This window comes from Entelurus aequoreus, linkage group LG03 (assembly GCF_033978785.1).
Source record: "Entelurus aequoreus isolate RoL-2023_Sb linkage group LG03, RoL_Eaeq_v1.1, whole genome shotgun sequence".
Classification (NCBI taxonomy): domain Eukaryota; kingdom Metazoa; phylum Chordata; class Actinopteri; order Syngnathiformes; family Syngnathidae; genus Entelurus; species Entelurus aequoreus.
The window spans coordinates 18,377,472-18,401,628 of NC_084733.1; the positions used below are offsets into that span (position 1 = coordinate 18,377,472).

At 37.2% G+C, this 24,157-nt stretch overlaps 1 protein-coding gene across 1 annotated transcript in view; it reads left to right on the top strand.

Moving 5' to 3' along the window:
- LOC133646246 (phospholipase B1, membrane-associated-like) overlaps positions 1-24,157 on the top strand; it is a 64,470-nt gene that overhangs the window by 13,042 nt on the left and 27,271 nt on the right. The window contains exons 9-26 of the mRNA XM_062041413.1: positions 2,560-2,625; positions 2,714-2,779; positions 6,945-7,000; positions 7,078-7,144; positions 7,206-7,301; positions 7,370-7,423; positions 7,585-7,632; positions 7,724-7,810; positions 9,292-9,352; positions 9,418-9,476; positions 9,575-9,648; positions 9,724-9,767; positions 10,838-10,946; positions 14,900-14,951; positions 15,020-15,100; positions 15,179-15,244; positions 15,322-15,422; positions 15,504-15,585. Coding sequence (XP_061897397.1) covers positions 2,560-2,625; positions 2,714-2,779; positions 6,945-7,000; positions 7,078-7,144; positions 7,206-7,301; positions 7,370-7,423; positions 7,585-7,632; positions 7,724-7,810; positions 9,292-9,352; positions 9,418-9,476; positions 9,575-9,648; positions 9,724-9,767; positions 10,838-10,946; positions 14,900-14,951; positions 15,020-15,100; positions 15,179-15,244; positions 15,322-15,422; positions 15,504-15,585 — 1,269 coding nt within the window. The remainder of the gene's footprint in view (positions 1-2,559; positions 2,626-2,713; positions 2,780-6,944; positions 7,001-7,077; positions 7,145-7,205; positions 7,302-7,369; positions 7,424-7,584; positions 7,633-7,723; positions 7,811-9,291; positions 9,353-9,417; positions 9,477-9,574; positions 9,649-9,723; positions 9,768-10,837; positions 10,947-14,899; positions 14,952-15,019; positions 15,101-15,178; positions 15,245-15,321; positions 15,423-15,503; positions 15,586-24,157) is intronic.

The following is a 24,157-nucleotide window of genomic DNA, read 5'->3' on the forward strand; positions in this document are numbered from 1 at the left end:
GTAAATAATATTATTTGATATTTTACGGTAATGTGTTAGTAATTTCACTCATAAGTCGCTCCTGAGTATAAGTCGCACCCCCCGCACTATGAAAAAAACTACGACTTATAGTCCGAAAAATACGGTAATCAGTATTAATCACAAGTATTACTAACTTAAAAATGTCAATTAACTTAAAAAAAGACCCCAATATTTGTACACAAATGCAATGTTGTTAGAATAGATTAGAAAGTAAAGGAGCAAAATAAATTGCGTGATTAATCTGCGTATTTACATGATTAATGCAATATTCTTTGTCAATAATTGCACAGGTTAACTTGTCATTTTTGACAGCCCCAATGTTATTAAATATTACACAAATGTTCTTTGTCACCTACAACAGTGGTCCCCAACCACCGGGCCGTGGTAAACTGGTAAAATAAAAAATAAAAAATATTAATTTTTTATTTTTTTATTTTATTAAATCAACATAAAAAACACAATATGTACATTATATATCAATATAGATCAATATAGTCTGCAGGGATACAGTCCGTAAGCACACATGATTGTATTTCTTTATGACAAAAAAACACACAAAAACACCCCCCGGTCCGTAGGACAAATTTTCAAGCGTTGACCGGTCCGCAGCTTCAAAAAGGTTGGGTATCACTGACCTACAACACACAGCTAACGTGGATGTTTTGTTCAGCTATCTTGGTATAAATTGACGTGCATCGGTTTGCTGTTGGCATCTTTGACGTACAAAATGTATCGAATACCGTACCATACCGTAGGTCGGTGGTTCTCAAACTTTTTCCCACCAAGTATCACCTCAGAAAACACAAGTACCACCATAATGACCGACGGCTTAGTTGGCCACATGCGTGGACAGCACCTTTTAGCTCTTGTTTCCAAAATTGTGTACACTACTGAATAGGGGTCTTATGGCCGCTTATGTGGACACTTATACTGCCATCTGCTGGTGTCAGAAGAGTATAACATAAAATGGAATTTGGAAAAAAAAGTGTAAAAATAAGAATTAGCATGTCACTAAACATGAAGTACCGTATTTTTCGGACTATAAGTCGCAGTTTTTTTCATAGTTTGGCCGGGGGTGCGACTTATACTCAGGAGCGACTTATGTGTGAAATGATTAACACATTACCGTAAAATATCAAATAATATTATTTAGCTCATTCACGTAAGAGACTAGACGTATAAGATTTCATGGGATTTAGCGATTAGGAGTGACAGATTGTTTGGTAAACGTATAGCATGTTCTATATGTTATAGTTATTTGAATGACTCTTACCATAATATGTTACGTTAACATACCAGGCACGTTCTCAGTTGGTTATTTATGCCTCATATAACGTACACTTATTCAGCCTGTTGTTCACTATTCTTTATTTATTTTAAATTGCCTTTCAAATGTCTATTCTTGGTGTTGGGTTTTATCAAATAAATTTCCCCCAAAAATGCGACTTATACTCCAGTGCGACTTATATATGTTTTTTTCCTTCTTTATTGTGCATTTTCGGCTGGAGCGACTTATACTCCGAAAGATACGGTACACGTTTGTGTACGTATGGACTAAGTACATCATATCAAAAGATGATTCTTAGTTTTTATTCTAATTAGGGTCCAATAAGCCCAAATAGCAAAGAGAAATAAAAAAAAAAACATGTAAAAAAAACAGCTTGGGCCTTAAGAGGTTAAAATACAGTAGCCTAGTAGGCCTAAATATTCATTAAAAACAAGGCATATGATTTATTTAACAAGTGTAGTGGATTGTCCGAAGCTTAAACAGCAACAAAAGTGAGTTTAGTACAAAAGGTTTATTTACCAATAATCAAAAGTACAAAGTTGGATAGAGCTGCCCATGCAGACAAACAAACGTCCTCCGGAGGACACAAGAATCAAGCAAACTCCACAGCCCTTGTCAGTTGGCCATTTTATCTGTTTTCTTCATGCGTCAAGGTCCTGATGTTTTCCACCTGTTTGTTCTGCAACATGCTTGAATCCCTTAGTCATACTTAGACAATCAAAACATTTTGTAGAATGGTCAGAGCGACTCCATATTCAACTTTGGCCTACATCTGGTCCTTCAATAGTTTAGAATAGAAAAGAAATTAAACGAGCAGACATTCTTGACAGACACGAAATATAGCTCAAAGGTCAGAAATTCCACTACACAAGCATATTTAATATTTTTAGCCACTGTAACATTACACACAGTTTGAACAGTAACACTGTGTGTGAATGTTTAATTAAGCAATTATTTGGGGTACCACTAGATGGAGACGAGAATCACTGCCGTAGATACCTGCTACATTATTTCAGTACAGTACCTACAAAACGAGCAAGTGTCTTCATGCTGGAAAATGTTTGGTGAATTGACTCGTAGGACAGCGCCCTCTGCTGGATTCATAGCTGCAGTACTCTTTTCCGCCAACGGCCAGCACCGTCACACTACTTTATATTCAAGTTACCATTTAAAAAATGTGCTATTATTATTATAAAATGAATATGCGAATAACGAGGCTTCTAATAATGCTTGTGTGTCTTTTTTTGCAGGCGTCGGACTGGAAGTTAGTGCTGCTGTTTGTCTCCGCGGATCACCTGAGCGCCTGCACACAACACGTAGGGGGATTGCGTTCGCTCCACAGCTGCGGTAAAAATAGGCCAGTAAAACCGGAGATTGAGGAAAGTTGTTTATTTTGTGCTGCAGATTGATGCTGAGGTCGGCGCCATCACGCGGGAGGTGGAGGCGGCTCTCGGGATTTTACAAGAACAGGTATTGGTCCTGTTTGTTCCGATTGGCTATGCCACTTTATTAGGTACACATGCGCATTCTAACCAGAGTCACACCAATTGCCTAGAAATAATAACACGGTTTTGGAAGGTTTTACTACAACAAAGTGTTTATTTTTATTGTTGTAGTTTTTTTTGCAGCAATAATTTGACCCTCCTGTGTGTCTTATTAGAGTGGCCAAAACATTAGGAACAGCTTTTAGAATGATGCAGTGAAATTGTACATCGCCTGTACAACTCCTCTCTGGGGAATGGGGGGGGGGGGGGGGGGGGGGTGACAGGGGATGCAAAACAATAACATATACCCCCATTATTTATTATTTACTTTTTACTTTTTAAATTATATCTCAGTTCTGTACACTGCTGCTGGAATTTTAATTTTCCTGAGGGAACTCTCCTGAAGGAATCAATAAAGTACTATCCATCTATCTATACAACAATATTGAACACTTTTATTTTTTATACATTGTTGGTGTACCTAATGAAGTGTCTGGCAAGTATTTATTTTGTTATAAAGCAAAGTCAGTTGATGAACCGCTGAATATTAAAAAAATAAACAAAACATTAAATATGACCTTCTTAGGAAGGAATATTAGGTGAAGTTATGAGAAAAAAGTGGCGTGCTATGTTAAAAAGAAATTCCACAAAAATGTTGAAAACATTTTTAAAGGTCACATAACAGAAGTTCGTTAAAACTTAGAAATACATGAAATAAATAAAAATATATATAGCATTTAGTCATCTCCCAATATAATTGCTTTTATTGACGATGAAAAAATATTTTGGTCAGTGTTCAGTAATCATCATCTACTTTACATTATATTTGATTTTGTCCAAAGAAAATAAAAATAAAGTTTATTGGCCTATATATTATTAATAAAAATACAGTGGTACCTGGTTAGTAATCAGTTCCAAAAGCCCCGACGTAAACCAAATCGTACAAAAAAATGTCAGCAATTTTTCCCATAAGAAATAATCTAAGTAATCCATTCCAGACACCCAAAAATATGAACACAAAACATATTTTATAATGAACAATTATAGTTTAATATGTAAAAAAAAATGTGATATGCTTAAAAATGACCAATAAAATGGATACATGAACATTTAACATCACTTTTATCACTCTTGTTTCAAAAAAGGAGAAGGGGAGAGACCGCCTTTGTACTTTCCTAAATTCAAGAGTGTTTCTCACCTTTTTTTTTAAATCAGAGTGCTGTCACTCGCAATTTTCTTTGGCCCCATAAAAAAGGAGGGATGTGCAGACTTTTTCATTTCCAATATTATGTCTATCATGGAGCCTTAAGATATTGGCCAATAGCGATATTAATCCGATACGATATCAGCACGAATCATAGTACAACTGCATACTTTTGTTTAGTAGTGTGGAATGTTAGAAAATGCTTAATCAAGTGAATTTGTCAAGTATGAAAACACTCATCTTATGAAAGATTCATCATTTTGAAGTGGAGTGTTAATTTATTTTTGCTCTCGTGCTCACAATAACTCATTAAGTTCCGCTCATGGCGCAATAAGGTCATTGATGCGGACACGTTTGTTAGTGGATACTTTCTAATACGCTTCTGCCTTGAAGACTCTGTATGTGTGAGTAATATGTACAACTATAATTATTTGATACTTGTTTATATTGACAAATGTGCTGTTTTAGACTGCAATATTGTTCAATGAAGGACACTTATGTATGTCTAGCTTGTTTGCTATTGTGTGTTAAGCTGTTGTGTAGCTGCTAGCTCCTGCTAGCCTATAGCCTACAGTACCATGTTTACCTTTTGCAAAAAACTTGACTAAAATAGGAGAAAAGACCAAAATTGTGTGCTTATTGGAGGACATTTAGATGTGAACTGGCTGTCCAGCTTTGCATGCTGCAGGACTGCTTGTATCGGACATTTTAGATCCAAACCCATATATTATGTCATTTGTTGATATCGAACCGATATCAATATTGGACTTTGGATTGGATTTGACTGCTTGTATCGGAGATTTTAGATGCAAGCCAATATCATCCGATACTTGTTTTTTTCTGCTGATATCGGACCAGTAGGATAGAAAAAACACAGACTGAGTGGGGTTCTTTATTTTGGATCCATAAACCGCAGGTAAAAGGACGATTTTTGTTAAGTGTGATGTTTGGCCTTTTGTGTGTAATTTTGATGTCCATTACACATCAGTGTGTTACGGACATCACCACATGGGCTCAGGAACACTTCAGAAAACCACTGTCAGTAAGCTCACAGTCGCTACATCTATAAATGCAAGTTAAAACTCTACTATGCAAAGCCAAATATATTTATCAACAACACCCAGAAACGCCGCCGGCGTCGCTGGGCCCGAGCTCATCTAAGATGGACTGATGAATATGTGTGGCGCATTATGAAGCCTAAAATACCACAACAGAGACCCCCGGACTGTTGAACAACTTAAGCTGTACATCAAACAAGAATGGTAAAGAATTCCACCTAAAAAGCTTCAAAAATGTGTCTCCTCAGTTCCCAAACGTTTACTGAGTGTTGTTAAAAGGAAAGGTCATGTAACACAGTGGTAAAAATGCCCCTGTGCCAACTTTTTTTGCAATGTGTTGCTGCCATTAAATTCTAAGTTAATGATTATTTGCAAAAAAATTACAAATTTCTCAGTTCGAACATTAAATATCTTGTCTTTTCAGTCTATTCAATTGAATATAAGTTTAAAACGATTTGCAAAACATTGTATTCTGTTTTTATTTACGAATTACACAACGTGCCAACTTCACTGGTAATGGGATTTGTAGGTAAACACAATTTTACTTTTCAAACTGTGTGTAATGTTACATTGGCCAAAAATATTAAATATACTTGTTAAATAAAACATCTGCCTTGTTTTAATGAATATTTAGACCCACTGCACTACTGTATTTTAATGTTGGTCATTGTTGTAGTACTTGGAGAGACAGGTTTTTTCTGAGGTGGTACTTGGTGAAAAAAGCCACTGTCATATAGGATTAAAAGAGTGTAAAGCTGATTAAAGAGTGTTAGTTAATGTCTGGAGGTCTCCATAATATTAAAAAAAAAACATTTAAAATGTAGTTAACAGTTTTTGAATGTTCTACCTATGAAAATATTTTTTTTTATAATTAATTATTCCTACTTCGCGGAAATTCAGTTAACAATTATCAGCGATGAATGAGTTATATATTTTTTGTTTTAATACATTTTCTGTAGGAGAACAAACATGACACAAACCTCCCTAATTGTTAGAAATCCCAATGTTTATGTTATACATGCTTCACTGATGAGAGTATTTGGCAAGCATCGTTTTGTCCTACTAATTTCAGTGATCCTTGAACTCATCGTAGCTTGTTTACGTGTAAACACAGAAAGCCGTGTTTAATGCTACTCCTTTGTCTCATTTTGTCCACCAAATGTTTTATACTGTGTGTGAATGCACAAAGGTGAGCTTTGTTGATTTTATTGACTTGTTGGAGTGCTTATCAAGCATATTTGGTCAATCCATGACCGCAAGCTAATCGATGCTAACATGCCATTTAGGTTAGCTGTATGTACATTTTGCATCATTACGCCTTGTTTGTAGGTATATTTGAGCTCATTTAATTTCCTTTACTTTTGTCCTCTGTGTATTTAATTTATATTTGCATGTCTCAAGACACGTTATCTGTATGTAGTATTGGCTGCATTTCTCATAGTTGTGTGTGTGTGGCATGTTGTTCCAGACCACAGCAAACGTTACCCAGCTTGCTAAGATTGTAATAAATCCATTAGAAGAAGACAGCCTGCTGTTTCCTTAAACTTGGACACACACATCTATACTTTTGGCCATTCTGAGCCAGTAATTTCCAGAAGTTATCTCATCCTGTGAGAAGCCTCCATTTTACTAATGATTTCCAATGTTGCAAAAATGTGTAGAATAAAAATTTGCGTCAGCCTCTGATAGTAGGCTAATATAGCTAATATAGACAAACCACACGTTGCCTTCATTATAACACTTATGTGTATGTAAGGCTTTTAATTTTTTGTTTGTATTTTTGGTCCAATGTGGCTCTTTCAACATTTTGGTTTGCCGACCCCTGCTGTAAAGTCTGGTCACTCCTGTCATAATAATGTGATTTTTTTTTTTTTCCTATACTTTGACAGTTGCATCACACTCTTGTTCATGTTGTGGTGTGTCACTCAAGTCAACACAAGGACAAGTAAGTGCTTGACTGGGGAAAACATAAATAAATATAAATGTAATGTGCGTTTTTTTTTTGCCTATTTGCTGTAATAGCGCGTACATTGGTGCGAAACAACAACATAGTCGACTATGTGAGGCCACGCTTGTGCAAAAAATGCAGGTAAAGATCATTTCTTAGTTGATTTTTTTTTAAGATTTCCACTCACAGGTTTTATTCTCAGGATTCTTTAGGTGGTGCGTTGGAACATCCGAAGTGGCAGCAGTTGAACTTCAGCGCTCTGCTGCAGCCACGACCTCTCATCCTGGAGCACAGCTCAGTAAGAACCCAATGAAGTGGAAAGAACCGCATGAAGAACCACACAGCTCTTCTTCTGTTTTTATTCAGGAGGACATTTTGGCTGACGTAAGCAAACTGGCCGTGCAGCTGTGGACAAGCCTGGTGAGTTCAAGCAAAAGTAAAGGACGTCACCAATGAGCCTTTTATTACCCTGTAAAGTAGATTAGATTAAAATAAGATATAAAATAAGATATAAAGATTAACAGTGGCAACATTGTCTCTTTCTCCCTTTGTGTTGCCCTTTGAAATGGTGTAATCTGCAGCTTCAGGCCTCACGCAGTCCATCACAGCTCAGCGCGTGTCCAACTCAAGTAAGACAAAAACAGAAATGGTCGATTCCACCAAACTTTTGTTGTGGAATAAAAAAAATTTTTTACTTTTGGCTGCTGTGTGATTCTGAAGGAGCGACCTTATTTGAGGACGCCGCTCAACTTGCTCGACAACAGACAGGAAGTGGATAACCGCGGCGCTGCTTTGCAAACAGACCCGGTAATTTCTCCATTTAAAATAATTCATAATTCATTACTGTATCCATCCATCCATCCATTTTATTCCGCTTATCCGAGGTCGGGTCGCGGGGGCAGCAGCCTATGATTAATGTACTGTAATATTAATATGTACAAGGTGTGTATTATCATTGTTAGAACAGTTCTGTACTATTTTACATTTATTATTAATGTTCTAATTATAACTCATCATAGTTTGTATGTGCTTCCGTGTTGAATTGATATTGTATTGTCACGTATTATGAATCATAATATAGTAACAATAAATATAAGTTGCAATACATGGCAATACAACATAAATACAACAAGGAAATACATTTAAATAATAATAAAAAATATATACAATACTAAAATAAATCTAATATTTTCCTAATTTTCATTAAAAAGTTATAATTATAATAATTGTAAAAGATGATGAATACAATGAATAAATATAAATATAATTATTAAATATGAAAAAAATGCAATAATATTGATATTGATTATTGCGCAATATTATATTTGTTGTTTTATTTATTAGTTATTTTTATTTTATTTCTAAGTTATTTTCCTGTTGTATTTTTGCGTAGAATTTTTTAAATACTATAATACATATCATGACGCGAATACTACTACTAATAATAAGTACAAAAACCTATATTTTGTTTGATGTATAAATATATATATATGTATACACAGTATATATGTGTGTGTAATAGAAATACAACAGTACATTAAAATAATACAACATATTAAATACATATTAAAATAAAGGTAATATTTTCATATAAGTTCTAATTTAAATAATTGTAAATGATAATCATTACAATTATTTTGATAATATAATGAATAAATGTACACATATTTTAGTAATAATAATAGTGTTTTGCATTAAATAAATATAAAATATAGTAAATATAATATTTTCCATTTATACATTTTTTTTACTGCTTGACCCTCTCGGAAGAAGTACATATAATAATTTTACATTATATATTTAATAATAAACTATTACAATATAATATTTACTGTTGTATTAATTTGTTATTTCTATTTGTTGTCTTGTTGTATTTATGTTTTATTGTGTCAAAACATAATATAAATAATAATATTACTAATAATAACAAAGGGCAACAAAAAAAAAAATATATATATATATATATATATATATATATATATATATATATATATATATATATATATATATATATATATATATATATATATATACATATATATATATATATATATATATATATTTATATATATATATATATATATATATATATATATATATATATATATATATATATATATATATATATATATATATATATATATATATATATATGTATATATATATTCAAACAATTACAATATACAATAAGTACAGGTATACGTAATATACAATCGGCTAATGTTTATACTGCATGTATACACATTATATATACATAAATGTATATATAATATATGTGTGTTGTTCAGGTCATGGGAAGTGAGATACCTTGCACAGACCGTCGTCCATCTCCAACAACACCAAAGTCAGGTACTGAAAATGACAACATGATCCTTTCATGTGAGTGACAACATCGCTTTGACTCTTGTGTGCAGTTCATGACCTCCGACCCGCAGACATCAAGGTGGTGGCAGCTGTGGGTGACTCTCTGACAGTCAGTGTCTTCTCCTATATATTGATCTATATTGCTCGATTTCCTGGGTAATCAATATGTCAAGAAACATTTGGCTACTGTGTTGTGTAACGTGGCAGGCAGGAAATGGCGTTGGTGCAAAGTCTGACAATCTTCTTCTGGTCATCAACGAGTACAGAGGACTGTCATGGAGGTAACATTAAAAATAAGTACGTTCAGTATCTTGGTACATCTAGCACCTTTATGTGTTTATTTCTTACCTTTTCAGCATTGGTGGGGATGAAAATATCACCACAGTCACCACTCTGCCAAGTATGTATTCAGATTATATGTACTGTATATATACACTACCGTTCAAAAGTTTGGGGTCACATTGAAATGTCCTTATTTTTGAAGGAAAAGCACTGTACTTTTCAATGACGATAACTTTAACCTAGTCTTAACTTTAAAGAAATACACTCTATACATTGCTAATGTGGTAAATGACTATTCTAGCTGCAAATGTCTGGTTTTTGGTGCAATATCTACATAGGTGTATAGAGGCCCATTTCCAGCAACTATCACTCATTGCAATTGCAATCATGTTCACACATCTGAAAACAGTTTAGCTCGTTACAGAAGCTACAAAACTGACCTTCCTTTGAGCAGATTGAGTTTCTGGAGCATCACATTTGTGGGGTCAATTAAACGCTCAAAATGGCCAGAAAAAGATATATATATATATATATATATATTACAATATTCAAAATATTTTATTTTTTTTAGAAGAAACTGTAAATGTAAATCTTGGCTGCATCATGTCATTGGGAAAAATATACATAGTAATATGACGGTTGCATTTCATTCAGAGAGTACGTCAATTGCAAATTTGCCATATGTTGCCTAAAATGATCAACATGCACAAATGAAAAATAATACATAAATAAAAGTTTAGTTTATTTCACACAAAAGCACAATTCAGCGCATCTGAAAAGGAGTAGGAAGAAGCAGATTTTATTTATTCTTAACTCTTCTCCTTGTCTCAAGAATTTCTGGTAGTTAATCCACTTCCATTTTACCATTTATTAGTGATTAGGTAACAACAACAACAACAAATATACATGTATAATTAAAAAACAGAATGAAATTAAATTAACATTTACTTCAACATGTCAAATATCTGTGTTATATAGAATATAAGTACTGATACTTATGTATTTGTTCTGTCAGAGACCCTATGTAATGTGTGTGTGTGTGTGTGTGTGTGTGTGTGTGTGTGTGTGTGTGTGTGTGTGTGTGTGTGTGTGTGTGTGTGTGTGTGTGTGTGTGTGTGTGTGTGTGTGTGTGTGTGTGTGTGTGTGTGTGTGTGTGTGTGTGTGTGTGTGTGTGCGTTTATTGCGCAGACATCCTAAAGGAGTTCAACCCTTCTCTGACGGGCTTCTCTCAAGGAATAGGCAAGGCCGACTCTCCTGGAGCCTTCCTCAACCAGGCTGTAGCCGGGGCCACGAGTGGGTCAGTCATCCTCACTTCCTACTGTCATTCCACTTTTTACTAACTTTATTTAACTCTCACTACTAATCAATGCAGCTTGTGCAGGTCGTATTGTTCGTAACATACTTAAAAGGTAGCTTCAATTTACAACACGACTGTCATAAATTGTATATTCGGGGTGTACCGATCCAATATTGTTATCGGTCCGATATCAACAAAAAACAAGTAACGTAATATGTGGGTTTGCTCTAAAATGTCCAGCGTTTGTACTTGTGCAAAGCTGGACAGCCAGTTAAAATCCAAATGTCCTCCAAAAAGCACACAAGGTTGGTCTTTACTTGTATTTTAGTGGAGTCATTTACAAAATGTAAACATGGTAGGCTACTGGAAGCAAGCAGCTACACAACAGCTTAGCACACAATAACACACAAGCTAAATATACGTAATAAGTGTGCTTAATTGAACAATATCGTAGTCTAGACAGTGTTGGGACTAACGCGTTACTGTAACGGCGTTATTTTCGGCGGTAACTAGTAGTCTAACGCATTATTTTTTATATTCAGTAACTCAGTTACCGCTACTACATTTTTACGTTATTTTTTATATAGTATCGGCTAGAAACTGAGAAGATCTGAGTGTGTTTTATTGGAGAGCTGCGGTGTCGTCCTTCTGAATCTTTCTGTGTCACAAGAGGCGCGCTGTGTGTGGGGGGGTGGGGGGTGTGGGGGGGGGGGCGTGGCGTGTCTGTGTTTACTAACAAGACATCATGGCGCAGCCGTAGTTGAGTTTCTTAACATGGAGATATTCTCACTACTTTTCTTTTGTCGAGCACAAAGAAAAGAACATTTTAGTTAAATGTAAGTTGTGTCTCGGATCAAAGAACCCATCTACTGCCCAAAACATCAATTCAAATCTGCTGAAACACCTACAAAAGCAACATGCTTCGACGAAGCTAGTAAAGACAGAGACAGACTCCGATGCCACTTCACCTCCACTTCCACCTAAGCAACAGCGGCTGGATTTTAACGGAGGGACTGCTAGCCAGGACAACAATGATAGAGTTAAAGTTAAAGTACCAATGATTGTCACACACACACTAGGTGTGGCGAAATTATTCTCTCCATTGTAGCGTATGTGCTAGAAGACATGCAGGCTATTTCTACAGTGGAGTCACCCGCTTTCAGGCAGCAAAATTAGCATGATACCGGGCATCAAACAGCAAATGGCACGGAGAACATGTTCCAAGTACCTGGACACAGTAGACAGTGAGTACATAAACATGGAAAGCGAGCTAAAGAAGACACTCCAAACTCTGCCTCTGCTCAACATTCAGCACTGAAGGTACACACTCTGTGAATTCTCTTATATACTCTTTCATTCTAGACTTCTAGAGTGTTTGATTATCACATCACTCTAAATGTATGGACTATAAAGTTCACAAACATAAAGAGGGATCCTAGTGGGCCAGGTCAATCTTTCCTTTTCTCTAAACTAAAACTGGGGAAATGCGTAGAGTGTTCTGGGCTTCAGTACAGTGTTGATCTCCTGAAGACATGATTTTATTTCACAATTCCTTGAGAGAAAAAAACGCCTGGTTAGGCTTTGTGTATAGCAGTATGTGTGCTGTATATAGTGACATGACATATAATCATGTCATCTGTGCCTTCCTTGGGTGAAGCCAGGTTTACAGCTATGTTGTGACATGTTGTTATCATGCGGTTTGTTACTTATGTATGTTATGTTGCAGCTATTTCAAATAGTTGTGTCTATTTGTTCTGGCCCGAAATAAATTGGCCCTTTGAAACATATCTTTGTCTTTGTGTGTTGTATGTAGACCACGTTGCTTAGCAGAGTTCAGTGGTGCAAATGCATTTAAGTTGATCAACATATTGTATTATTCTCCAGTGCAATAACAGTACTGAAATGAAGGCTAAAAGGGCATTAATGGGAGCCTTAAACATATATTTTTTTAAATAAGTAACTAAATAGTTATTTTTCACAGTAACGCATTACTTTTTGGTGTAAGTAACTGAGTTAGTAACTGAGTTAATTTTGAAATTAAGTAACTAGTAACTGTAACTAGTTACTGGTTTTCAGTAACTAACCCAACACTGATAACAACATAGCTGTAAACCTGGCTTCACCCAAGGAAGGCACACATGACATACACAAAGCCTAACCAGGCATTTTTTTCTCTCAAGGAATTGTGAAATAAAATCATGTCTTCATGAGATCAACACTGTACTGAAGCCCAGAACACTCTACACATTTCCCCAGTTTTAGTTTAGAGAAAAGGAAAGATTGGCCTGGCCCACTAGCATCCCTCTTTAAGTTTGTAAACTTTATAGTCTATACATTTAGAGTGATGTGATAATAAAACACTCTAAGTCTAGAATGAAAGAGTATATAAGAGAATTGACAGAGTGTGTGCAACTTCAGTGATGAATGATGAGCAGAGGCCGAGTTTGGAGTGTCTTCTCTAGCTTGCTTTCCATGTTTATGTCCTCACTGTCCACTGTGTCCAGGAACTTGGAAAATGTTTTCGTGCCATTTGCTGTTTGATGCCCGATTTCATGCTAATTAGTTCCCTGAAAGCGGGTGACTCCACTGTAGAAATAGCCTGCATGTCTTCTAGCACATACACTGCAATGGCTCTATCAATGTTGTCCTGGCTAGCAGTCCCTCCGTTAAAATCCTAAGGTGAAGTGTGTCTCTCTTTACTAGCTTCGTCGAAGTATGTTGCTTTTGTAACTGTTTCAGCAGATTTGAATTGCTGTTTTGGGCAGTAGATAGGATCTTTGATCCAAGACACAACTTACATTTAGCTAAAATGTTCTTTTCTTTGTGCTCGACAAAAGAAAAGTAGTGAGAATATCTCCATGTTAAGAAACTCGACTGCGGCTCCGCCATGATGTCTTGTTAGTAAACACAGACACGCCCCCCCACACACAGCACCTCTTCTCTCCCTTGTGACACAAGAACATTCAGAAGGACGACACTGCAACTCTCCAATAAAACACACTCAGATCTTCTGTTTCTAGCCGATACTACATCAAACATAACGTAAAATAACGCAATAACGCATCATGTAGTAACGGTAACTGAGTTACTGAATATAAAAAATAACGCGTTAGACTACTAGTTGCCGCCGAAACTAACGTCGTTACAGTAACGAGTTACTTTGTAATGCGTTAGTCCCAACACTAGTTGTTATTATGCTGTTTGTTACTTGTGTATGTTATGTTGCAGCTATTTAAAATAGGTTTGTCAATTTGTTCTGGCCTGAAATAAATTGGCTCTTTGAAACATATCTTTGTCTTTGTGTGTTGTATGTAGACCACATTGCTTAGCAGAGTTCAGTGATGCAAATGCATGTCAAGTTGATCAACAGATTGTATTATTCTCCAGTGCAATAACAGTACTGAAATTAAGGCTAAAAGGGCATTGATGGGAGCTTTGAAAAAAAAAAGAAGAAAAAAAAAAAGAAGTAACTAAATAGTTACTTTTCACAGTAACGAATTACTTTTTGGTGTAAGTAACTGAGTTACTTTTGAAATAAAGTAACTAGTAACTGTAACTAGTTACTGGTTTTCAGTAACTAACCCAACACTGGCTTTAATTGATTATTAAATGCGCCAGAAAATAACCTGTTTTGTACACTGTTGATGTGGTTCAATGCACAGTAGGGCGTAAATGTGCTCCTTTATAGTATTTCTCCAGCAAGGGTCATGTACTGACATCAATTACGGTATTTTGAGAGGTAATCTTTGAAGTCAGACATCAGTGAAGGCCTAGGTGAGAAACGCACGGCCCGCCACTGACTAAATGTCACACTAGAGAGAGTACAGTATCATGAACTGGGACTTCTCATATGTGAAAATAGAAGAACCTGGACTATTTGATAAATTATACACATTTAGTGAATGGAAATGATTAATGAATGACTGTTACTTTCTTTTCTTTTCTTTTTTAAGCGATGTGGTGAAACAAGTGCGCGCCTTAGTGGCCAGGATGAAAAAAGACACGGTAAATGACACAGGCCTAAAACAATACTAGTACAGTAGTAATAATATATGTTGTCATGTTTAATGCAGAGAATTGATTTCCACAACGACTGGAAAGTGATCACCATGTTTATTGGCGGCAATGACATATGTGACTTCTGCACAGACAGCGTGCGTTTTTCATTATTTCATTTGCAATTTAAATATTGCTTTGGTATTAACGTGAGCTCTGTTTTTCTTCTTAAACAGGTGTTTTTCTCACCCAGGAATGTGGCGGCCCGTATCCGTCGAGCTCTGGATATACTCCACGATGAAGTACGGCTGACTTTCACATGCACAAAAACCCCCCTAAAGCGAGTTTACGAGCTGCGTTTTCCTACCGTGTGCTGTAGGTTCCACGTGCGCTGGTCAACCTGGTAGAGCTGTTGGACATTATACCGCTGCGTAATCTGCATAAAGATAATACTCTGGGCTGCCCCACCTGGTTTGTCAGGTCAGCCGTGCTTGCCGTTATTCAAGTTCAAAAGCTTATGATGCGGCAATCGATGCCATGTTTCATGTGTTTGTGTTTCAGAATAGTTTGCCCCTGCGTACTGAAGCCAAGAGATGGCTCGGTGGAACTCCAGAAGGTCAACGAGTACAGTAGAGCCTATCAGGTACTTACTGTGAATACTTTAGTACTTCCTGGCCACAACATGCTTTAGTTTGTAGATGTGTATCAAATTAATATATAAAAATAAATACAATGAATGTATTTAAAATAACATATACTATTTTCCATGAGTTAATTAAGCTGTGAATTAAAATCTGAAAGAGTTGTATTAAGATAGATAGATAGATAGATAGATAGATAGATAGATAGATAGATAGATAGATAGATAGATAGATAGATAGATAGATAGATAGATAGATAGATAGATAGATAGATAGATAATACTTTATTGATTCCTTCAGGAGAGTTCCCTCAGGAAAATTAAAATTCCAGCAGCAGTGTACAGAATTGAGATCGAATTTAAAAAGTAAATAGTGGGGGCATAAATGGAAACAAAATAGAAAAATATTACAATAAGATTAAAAATAAAAAGCCACAATGAGAATAAAAATATAACAGTGACATAATAATATAACAAGAGAAACTAGGCAGTAGTGACAATGTTATGGAAAAAAAATATATATATATATTAATATAAAATTATTAATAAAATAAATACAATTTATACATATATTTATATTAAACCTATTTACTTATTTATTGGCCTATAAATGGCCAATTTCATATATTTCAATAGGGATGAAAAAAATTGAATGAATTCTAGTTGTAATCAATTATTAATTGATTAAATAATAGCGAAATCTAATCAGAAATGTAACATATTCATTTATTTATTTCATGGCATAATGTATATATTTTATGGAGGTCTAGAATTGTGTATACAGTATAAAAATAATTATTTATTCAATTAACTATTGAATATTTAAATTGTGGCAGCACGGTGGCACAAGGGTAAGTGCATGTGCCTCACAATACGAAGGTCCTGGGTTCGATCCCCAGGCTCGGGGTATTTCTGTGTAGCGTTTGCATGTTCTCCCCGGGGTACTCCGACTTCCTCCCACCTCCAAAGACATGCACCTGGGGATAGGTTGATTGGCAACACTAAATTGGCCCTAGTGTGTGAATGTGAGTGTGAATGTTGTCTGTCTATCTGTGTTGGCCCTGCGATGAGGTGGCGACTTGTCCAGGGTGTACCCCGCCTTCCGCCCAAATGCAGCTGAGATAGGCTCCAGTACCCCCTGCGACCCCAAAAGGGACAAGCGGTAGAAAGTGGATGGATATTTAAATTGTAGCTAGTAAATTATCTCTGAATGACCCTGCTAATTTATTTTTTGATGACCAATGCATTTATTCATCTCATGACTCATATATTAATTTGTTTTATGTTCGATATAATTTCGTACATTTTTTTCACGACTGACTTGTTGATTTGTTTATTTTATGACCAATGTATTTATTTTGTCACCAATTTAGTAATTTATTTATTTCACAATTGATTTGTTAATTTAATTTTATGACAAATGTTTTTATTTCATGACAAATGGATACATTTTGTGACTAATTTCTTAATTTATTTAATGACTGATGTTTTATTTATTTATTTATTTATTTTTATGGCCAATATGTTTATTCTGTCACTAACTTAGAAATGCCTTTATTTTGTCACCAATAGTTTTACTAAGTTACCAATTTAGTAATTTATTTTACGACTGATTAGTAATGTATTCATTTTTGACCAAAGTACTTACAGTATATTGTGACAAATATATTGGATGTTTTTTTTTGACAAATGTATTTATTTTGTGACCAATTTTATAATTTATTCCATGACTGATTTCTTAGTTGTTTTATTGTATGGCCAATGTATTTGTTGTTACCAATTTAGTAATTCATATTTTTCACGACTGTTTTGCTGATAAAATTTATGACAAATGTATTTATTTTGTCATCAATTTGTTAATTTGTTTATTTCCCAATTTAGTAGTTTATTTATTACATGACTGATTTTTAATTCATTCATTTTATAGCCCATGTATTTTTTTTATTACCAATTTTATATTTTTTAAAATTTTAAGACTGATTTAACAATGTATTCATTTTTTGACAAAAGTATTTATTTTGTGACACATAATTAAATATTTCTTGACAATGACATGACAAATGTGTTTCTTTTGTGACCAATTTCTTAATTTATTTTATGACTGGTTTTATTTTCTTAATTTTATGATTGATATTTTAATTAATCTATTTCATGACATATGTATTCATTTTGTGACCAATTTCCTAATTTATTTCACGACTGATTTCTTACATTTTTATATTATGACATTTTATGAATTTATTCCATTGCAAATTTAGTCATTTATTTATTTCACGACTGATCTATTAGTGTATGTATTTTATGACATTTGTATTTATTTTTTGACCATTTTTTTGTTATTTATTTCATGACTTATTTCTTAATGCATTTATTTTATGGCCAATGTATTTATTTTGTTTCCAGTTTAGTAATTTATTTAATGACTGATTTATTCATTTGTTTATTTCCTGACAAATGTACTTATTTTGTGACCAATTGCTTAATTTATTTCATGATTGATTTCTTTTTTTTTTAGTTTTATGACCAATGAATTTATTCCATTACAAATTTTGTAATTTATTCATTTCACGAATGATCTATTAGTTTATGTATTTTATGACAACCGTATTTATATTGTGACCAATTTTTTAATTTATTTAATGACTGATTTCTTAATACATTTATTTTATGGCCAATGTATTTATTTTGTTTCCAGTTTAGTAATTCATTTCATGACTGATTTAGCAATTCATTAATTTTTTTTGGCAAATGTATTTATTTTGTGACCAATTTTATAATTTATTCCATGACTGATTTCTTAGTTGTTTTATTGTATGGCCAATGTATTTGTTGTTACCAATTTAGTAATTCATTTTTTTCACGACTGTTTTGCTGATAAAATTTATGACAAATGTATTTATTTTGTCATCAATTTGTTAATTTGTTTATTTCCCAGTTTAGTAGTTTATTTATTACATGACTGATTTTTAATTCATTCATTTTATAGCCCATGTATTTTTTTTATTACCAATTTTATATTTTTTTAAATTTTAAGACTGATTTAACAATGTATTCATTTTTTGACAAAAGTATTTATTTTGTGACACATAATTAAATATTTCTTGACAATGACATGACAAATGTGTTTCTTTTGTGACCAATTTCTTGATTTTTTTTGCATGACTGATTTCTTTCTCTACATTTTATGATTGACGTCTTAATTAATCTATTTTATGAGAAATGGATTCATTTTGTGACCAATTTCCTAATTTATTTCACGACTGATTTCTTACGTTTTTATATTATGACATTTTATGAATTTATTCCATTGCAAATTTAGTCATTTATTTATTTCACGACTGATCTATTAGTGTATGTATTTTATGACATTTGTATTTATTTTTTGACCATTTTTTTGTTATTTATTTCATGACTTATTTCTTAATGCATTTATTTTATGGCCAATGTATTTATTTTGTTTCCAATTTAGTAATGTATTTAATGACTGATTTATTCATTTGTTTATTTCCTGACAAATGTACTTATTTTGTGACCAATTGCTTAATTTATTTCATGACTGATTTCTTTTTTTTTTTAGTTTTATGACCAATGAATTTATTCCATTACAAGTTTTGTAATTTATTCATTTCACGAATGATCTATTAGTTTATGTATTTTATGACAACCGTATTTATGTTGTGACCAATTTTTTAATTTATTTAATGACTGATTTCTTAATACATTTATTTTATGGCCAATGTATTTATTTTGTTTCCAGTTTAGTAATTTATTTCATGACTGATTTAGCAATTCATTAATTTTTTTTGACAAATGTATTTATTTTGTGACCAATTTTATAATTTATTCCATGACTGATTTCTTAGTTGTTTTATTGTATGGCCAATGTATTTGTTGTTACCAATTTAGTAATTCATTTTTTTCACGACGGTTTTGCTGATAAAATTTATGACAAATGTATTTATTTTGTCATCAATTTGTTAATTTGTTTATTTCCGAATTTAGTAGTTTATTTATTACATGGCTGATTTTTAATTCATTCATTTTAAAGCCCATGTATTTTTTTATTGCCAATTTTATATTTTTTTTAATTTTAAGACTGATTTAACAATGTATTCGTTTTTTGACAAAAGTATTTATTTTGTGACACATAATTAAATATTTCTTGACAATGACATGACAAATGTGTTTCTTTTGTGACCAATTTCTTGATTTTTTTGCATGACTGATTTCTTTCTCTACATTTTATGATTGACGTCTTAATTAATCTATTTTATGTTGACCTGGGAAGGCAACTCAAGTTCCCGGCCAATATCGCTTCCACGTCACTCCGCCCAGACATGGTGTTAACATCGGAGTCATCCAAGCAAGTGGTGCTACTGGAGCTGACTGTTCCCTGGGAGGAGCGAATTGACGAAGCAAATGAGCGAAAGAGGGCCAAATACGCTGAGCTCACTGTAGAGTGTCGGAGTAACGGCTGGAGAGCCCGCTGTGAACCAGTCGAGATTGGGTGCAGAGGTTTTGCTGGTCACTCACTACAGCGTGTGTTCAGAATCCTTGGCATTAGAGGACTGCAGTCGAGAAAAGCCACCAAGAACATCCTAGAGGCCGCAGAAAAGGCCTCCCGGTGGCTGTGGATCCGTAGGGGGGATCCGTGGTGCGCTACTTGGACACAGGCCGGGGTCTGATCACCCCCGGCTGGGTCGCCCGGGCGAGGGTGTCTGATGATTAAAGACCCGAAACACCCTATGACCCCGGGTTTATCACTGATGACGTGTCCAAGCATCACCGTGAGGTGTATTCAAGTTCTATCACATCTGGCTGAGCCAGTGACCTCCAGGAAAGGCTGGATGACGTCCACGAAAAGAGTGGTGACAACTGGAGAGACAGTGGACAGCCCGGAGAGACGGCAACCGGGGTAGGGAAGGCCAGCCCCCTGACCTACAGCTCCCGCGAGGGGGCACCCAAATCTTGCTACGAAGAACCCTACAGGAAAATACCCCCAGGGATGCCCGAGAGGGGGGGAGGATGAGCATCCCAACAGGACGGATTTAATGGTTATGACCCAAGCAAATGGACAACGGATTACGAGCGCAGTCTGCATATGCGGCAAGGTCTGCAAGAACTCGAGAGGTCTGAAGATCCACCAGACTAAGATGGCCTGCCTTGGGAGGGAACAAGTGAAGCGACGCTCAGAAACGGCAGCAGATGCAACAGTTCCTGTTGTGCCTGCTGCAGAACCTGGTCAGACGGAGGAGGAGCCAGGTCCGGAGTCTCCCCACAGTACCCGGAACCTCCAAGCAACACGTTTCCCCCCACCAAGCAGAAAATCGGAACACCGCCGGGTAAAGTGGCCTGTCGCTAACAGCAAGGAGTGGACCAAGCTGGATGAGGACGTAGATGAAGCCCTGGAATCCATTTCGAAGGGTGACGCTGACCAGAAACTTCAAACCATGTGCTCCCTCATAATGAGCATAGGAGGTGAGCGTTTTGGAGTGGAACAGAAGCAAGGAGCAGCTAGAAACCCAGCAAAACTCAATCGGCGCGAAGTCAAGATAAGCGAGTTGAGGCAAGAACTCAAATCCTTAAGACGTCAGTTTAAGGCAGCCAAGGAAGAGGAGAGAACTCCTCTGTCGGAACTCACTAACATCGTAAGAAAGAAGCTCATCACGTTGAGGAGGGCCGAATGGCACCGAAGGAGGGGAAAGGAAAAGGCACGGAAGCGAAGCGCCTTCATAGGCAACCCCTTCACCTTCACTAAGAGGCTTTTGGGCCAGAAGCGAAGTGGTCACCTCGCTTGCCCTGTAGAAGAGATTGACCATCATCTCAATGCCACCTTCAGTGACTCTTCAAGAGATCAAGAGCTTGGCCCTTCTGAGGCACTGGTGACTCCAGCAGATCCAGTGTCCCAATTCAACAGTGATGAACCCACCCTGGCAGAGGTTAAGGAAGTTGTGAAAGCTGCTAGATCTGGTTCGGTCCCCGGCCCCAGCGGTGTACCCTACAAGGTCTACAAGCAGTGTCCACGGCTCCTCAAGCGTCTGTGGAAGATCTTGAAGGTGATTTGGCGGAGAGGGAAAGTCTCTGCTCAGTGGAGATACGCGGAGGGCGTCTGGATCCCGAAAGAAGAGAACTCCAGCAACATCGAGCAGTTTCGTATAATCTCGCTGCTCAGCGTTGAGAGCAAGATTTTCTTTAAAATCCTGTCCCAACGACTTACCGAGTTCCTCTTGAAGAACGCCTACATTGACACCTCTGTCCAGAAGGGGGGAGTACCTGGAGTGCCTGGGTGCCTGGAGCATACAGGAGTGGTGACACAGTTGATCCGGGAGGCAAGGGAGAACAAAGGAGATTTGGCAACTCTCTGGCTTGACTTAACCAACGCCTACGGATCTATCCCGCACAAACTTGTTGAAATAGCACTGACAAGACACCATGTTCCTGGGAAAATCTGTAACCTCATCATGGACTACTACAACAACTTCGAAGCAAGAGTCTCCTCAAGCCAAGTAACATCTGCCTGGCACCGCCTGGAGAAGGGCATAATCACTGGTTGTACAATCTCAGTGTCACTCTTCTCCTTGGCAATGAACATGATTGTCAAGTCTGCGGAGGTTGAATGCAGAGGGCCAAAATCAAGATCTGGGACCCGGCAGCCCCCCATAAGAGCTTTTATGGATGACTTGACAGTGATGACCACATCTGTGCCTGGGTGCAGGTGGCTCCTCCAGGGGCTTGAACGGCTCATCACATGGGCAAAGATGAGCTTCAAGCCAGCAAAGTCCAGGTCTCTGGTCCTAAAGAAAGGTAAAGTGGCCGACCATTTCCGCTTTACAGTTGGAGGGTACTTGATTCCAACGGTGACCGAAAGACCTGTTAAGAGCCTGGGCAAGATCTTTGATAGCTCCCTGAAGGACGCAGTGGCCTTGCAGCAGACAAAGAGCGACCTGACCTCATGGCTCACAGCCATCGACAAATCTGGTCTCCCAGGAAAGTTTAAAGCCTGGATGTACCAACACGGAGTCTTGCCTAGAATACTCTGGCCTCTGTTAATCTACGAGGTACCAATGACAACGGTTGAGGTACTAGAGAAGACCATCAGCCAGTTCCTGAGGAGATGGCTGGGGCTCCCTCGGTCCTTAAGCAGCATTGCTCTTTATGGCCATTCCACCAAGCTGCAGCTCCCTCTCAGGGGACTGTTGGAGGAATTCAAAGTCACCCGCTCCAGAGAGGTAATGATGTACAGAGACTCCGCAGATGTCAAGGTCGCCTCGGCAGGAATCGTTGTTAAGACCGGGAGGAAGTGGCAGGCACAAGAAGCCGTAAGCAGAGCAGAGGCGCGGCTGAGGCACAAAACCTTGTTGGGTACTGTGGCAAGGGGAAGGGCAGGCCTCGGCAGCTTTCCAAAGCCACGTTGGGACCGGGCCCGTGGCAAGGAGAAGCGCCAACTGGTCCAAGAGGAGATCCGTGCAGAGGTGGAGGAAGAACGTTGCTGCCGGATGGTCAGCATGTCCAAACAAGGGGCGTGGACAAGGTGGGAGCATGCAGAACCTCGAAAACTCACCTGGGCAGAGCTCTGGAGAGCTGAACCTCTGCGCACAAAATTCCTCATACAGTCTGTGTACGATGTCCTCCCATGCCCCGCCAACCTGCACATCTGGGGCCTAGCAGACACTCCGGAGTGTAAACTGTGCCAGAGGAGGGGCACCTTGGAGCACATCCTGAGCTGTTGCCCAAAGGCACTAGGGGAGGGGCGGTATCGCTGGCGCCACGACCAAGTTTTAAAAGCCCTGGCGGATTCTATCTGCGCAGCGATACAAAACAGCAAGTCCCAGGCCGCCCCGAAGCAGTCAATCACCTTCATCAGGGCAGGACAGAAGGCAAGCCGCCAGCCCAACTTCTCAGGAGGGCTCCTGGCCACCGCTCGTGACTGGCAGCTCCATGTTGACCTGGGAAGGCAACTCAAGTTCCCGGCCAATATCGCTTCCACGTCACTCCGCCCAGACATGGTGTTAACATCGGAGTCATCCAAGCAAGTGGTGCTACTGGAGCTGACTGTTCCCTGGGAGGAGCGAATTGACGAAGCAAATGAGCGAAAGAGGGCCAAATACGCTGAGCTCACTGTAGAGTGTCGGAGTAACGGCTGGAGAGCCCGCTGTGAACCAGTCGAGATTGGGTGCAGAGGTTTTGCTGGTCACTCACTACAGCGTGTGTTCAGAATCCTTGGCATTAGAGGACTGCAGTCGAGAAAAGCCACCAAGAACATCCTAGAGGCCGCAGAAAAGGCCTCCCGGTGGCTGTGGATCCGTAGGGGGGATCCGTGGTGCGCTACTTGGACACAGGCCGGGGTCTGATCACCCCCGGCTGGGTCGCCCGGGCGAGGGTGTCTGATGATTAAAGACCCGAAACACCCTATGACCCCGGGTTTATCACTGATGACGTGTCCAAGCATCACCGTGAGGTGTATTCAAGTTCTATGACAAATGTATTCATTTTGTGACCAATTTCCTAATTTATTTCACGACTGATTTCTTACGTTTTTATTTTATGACATTTTATGAATTTATTCCATTGCAAA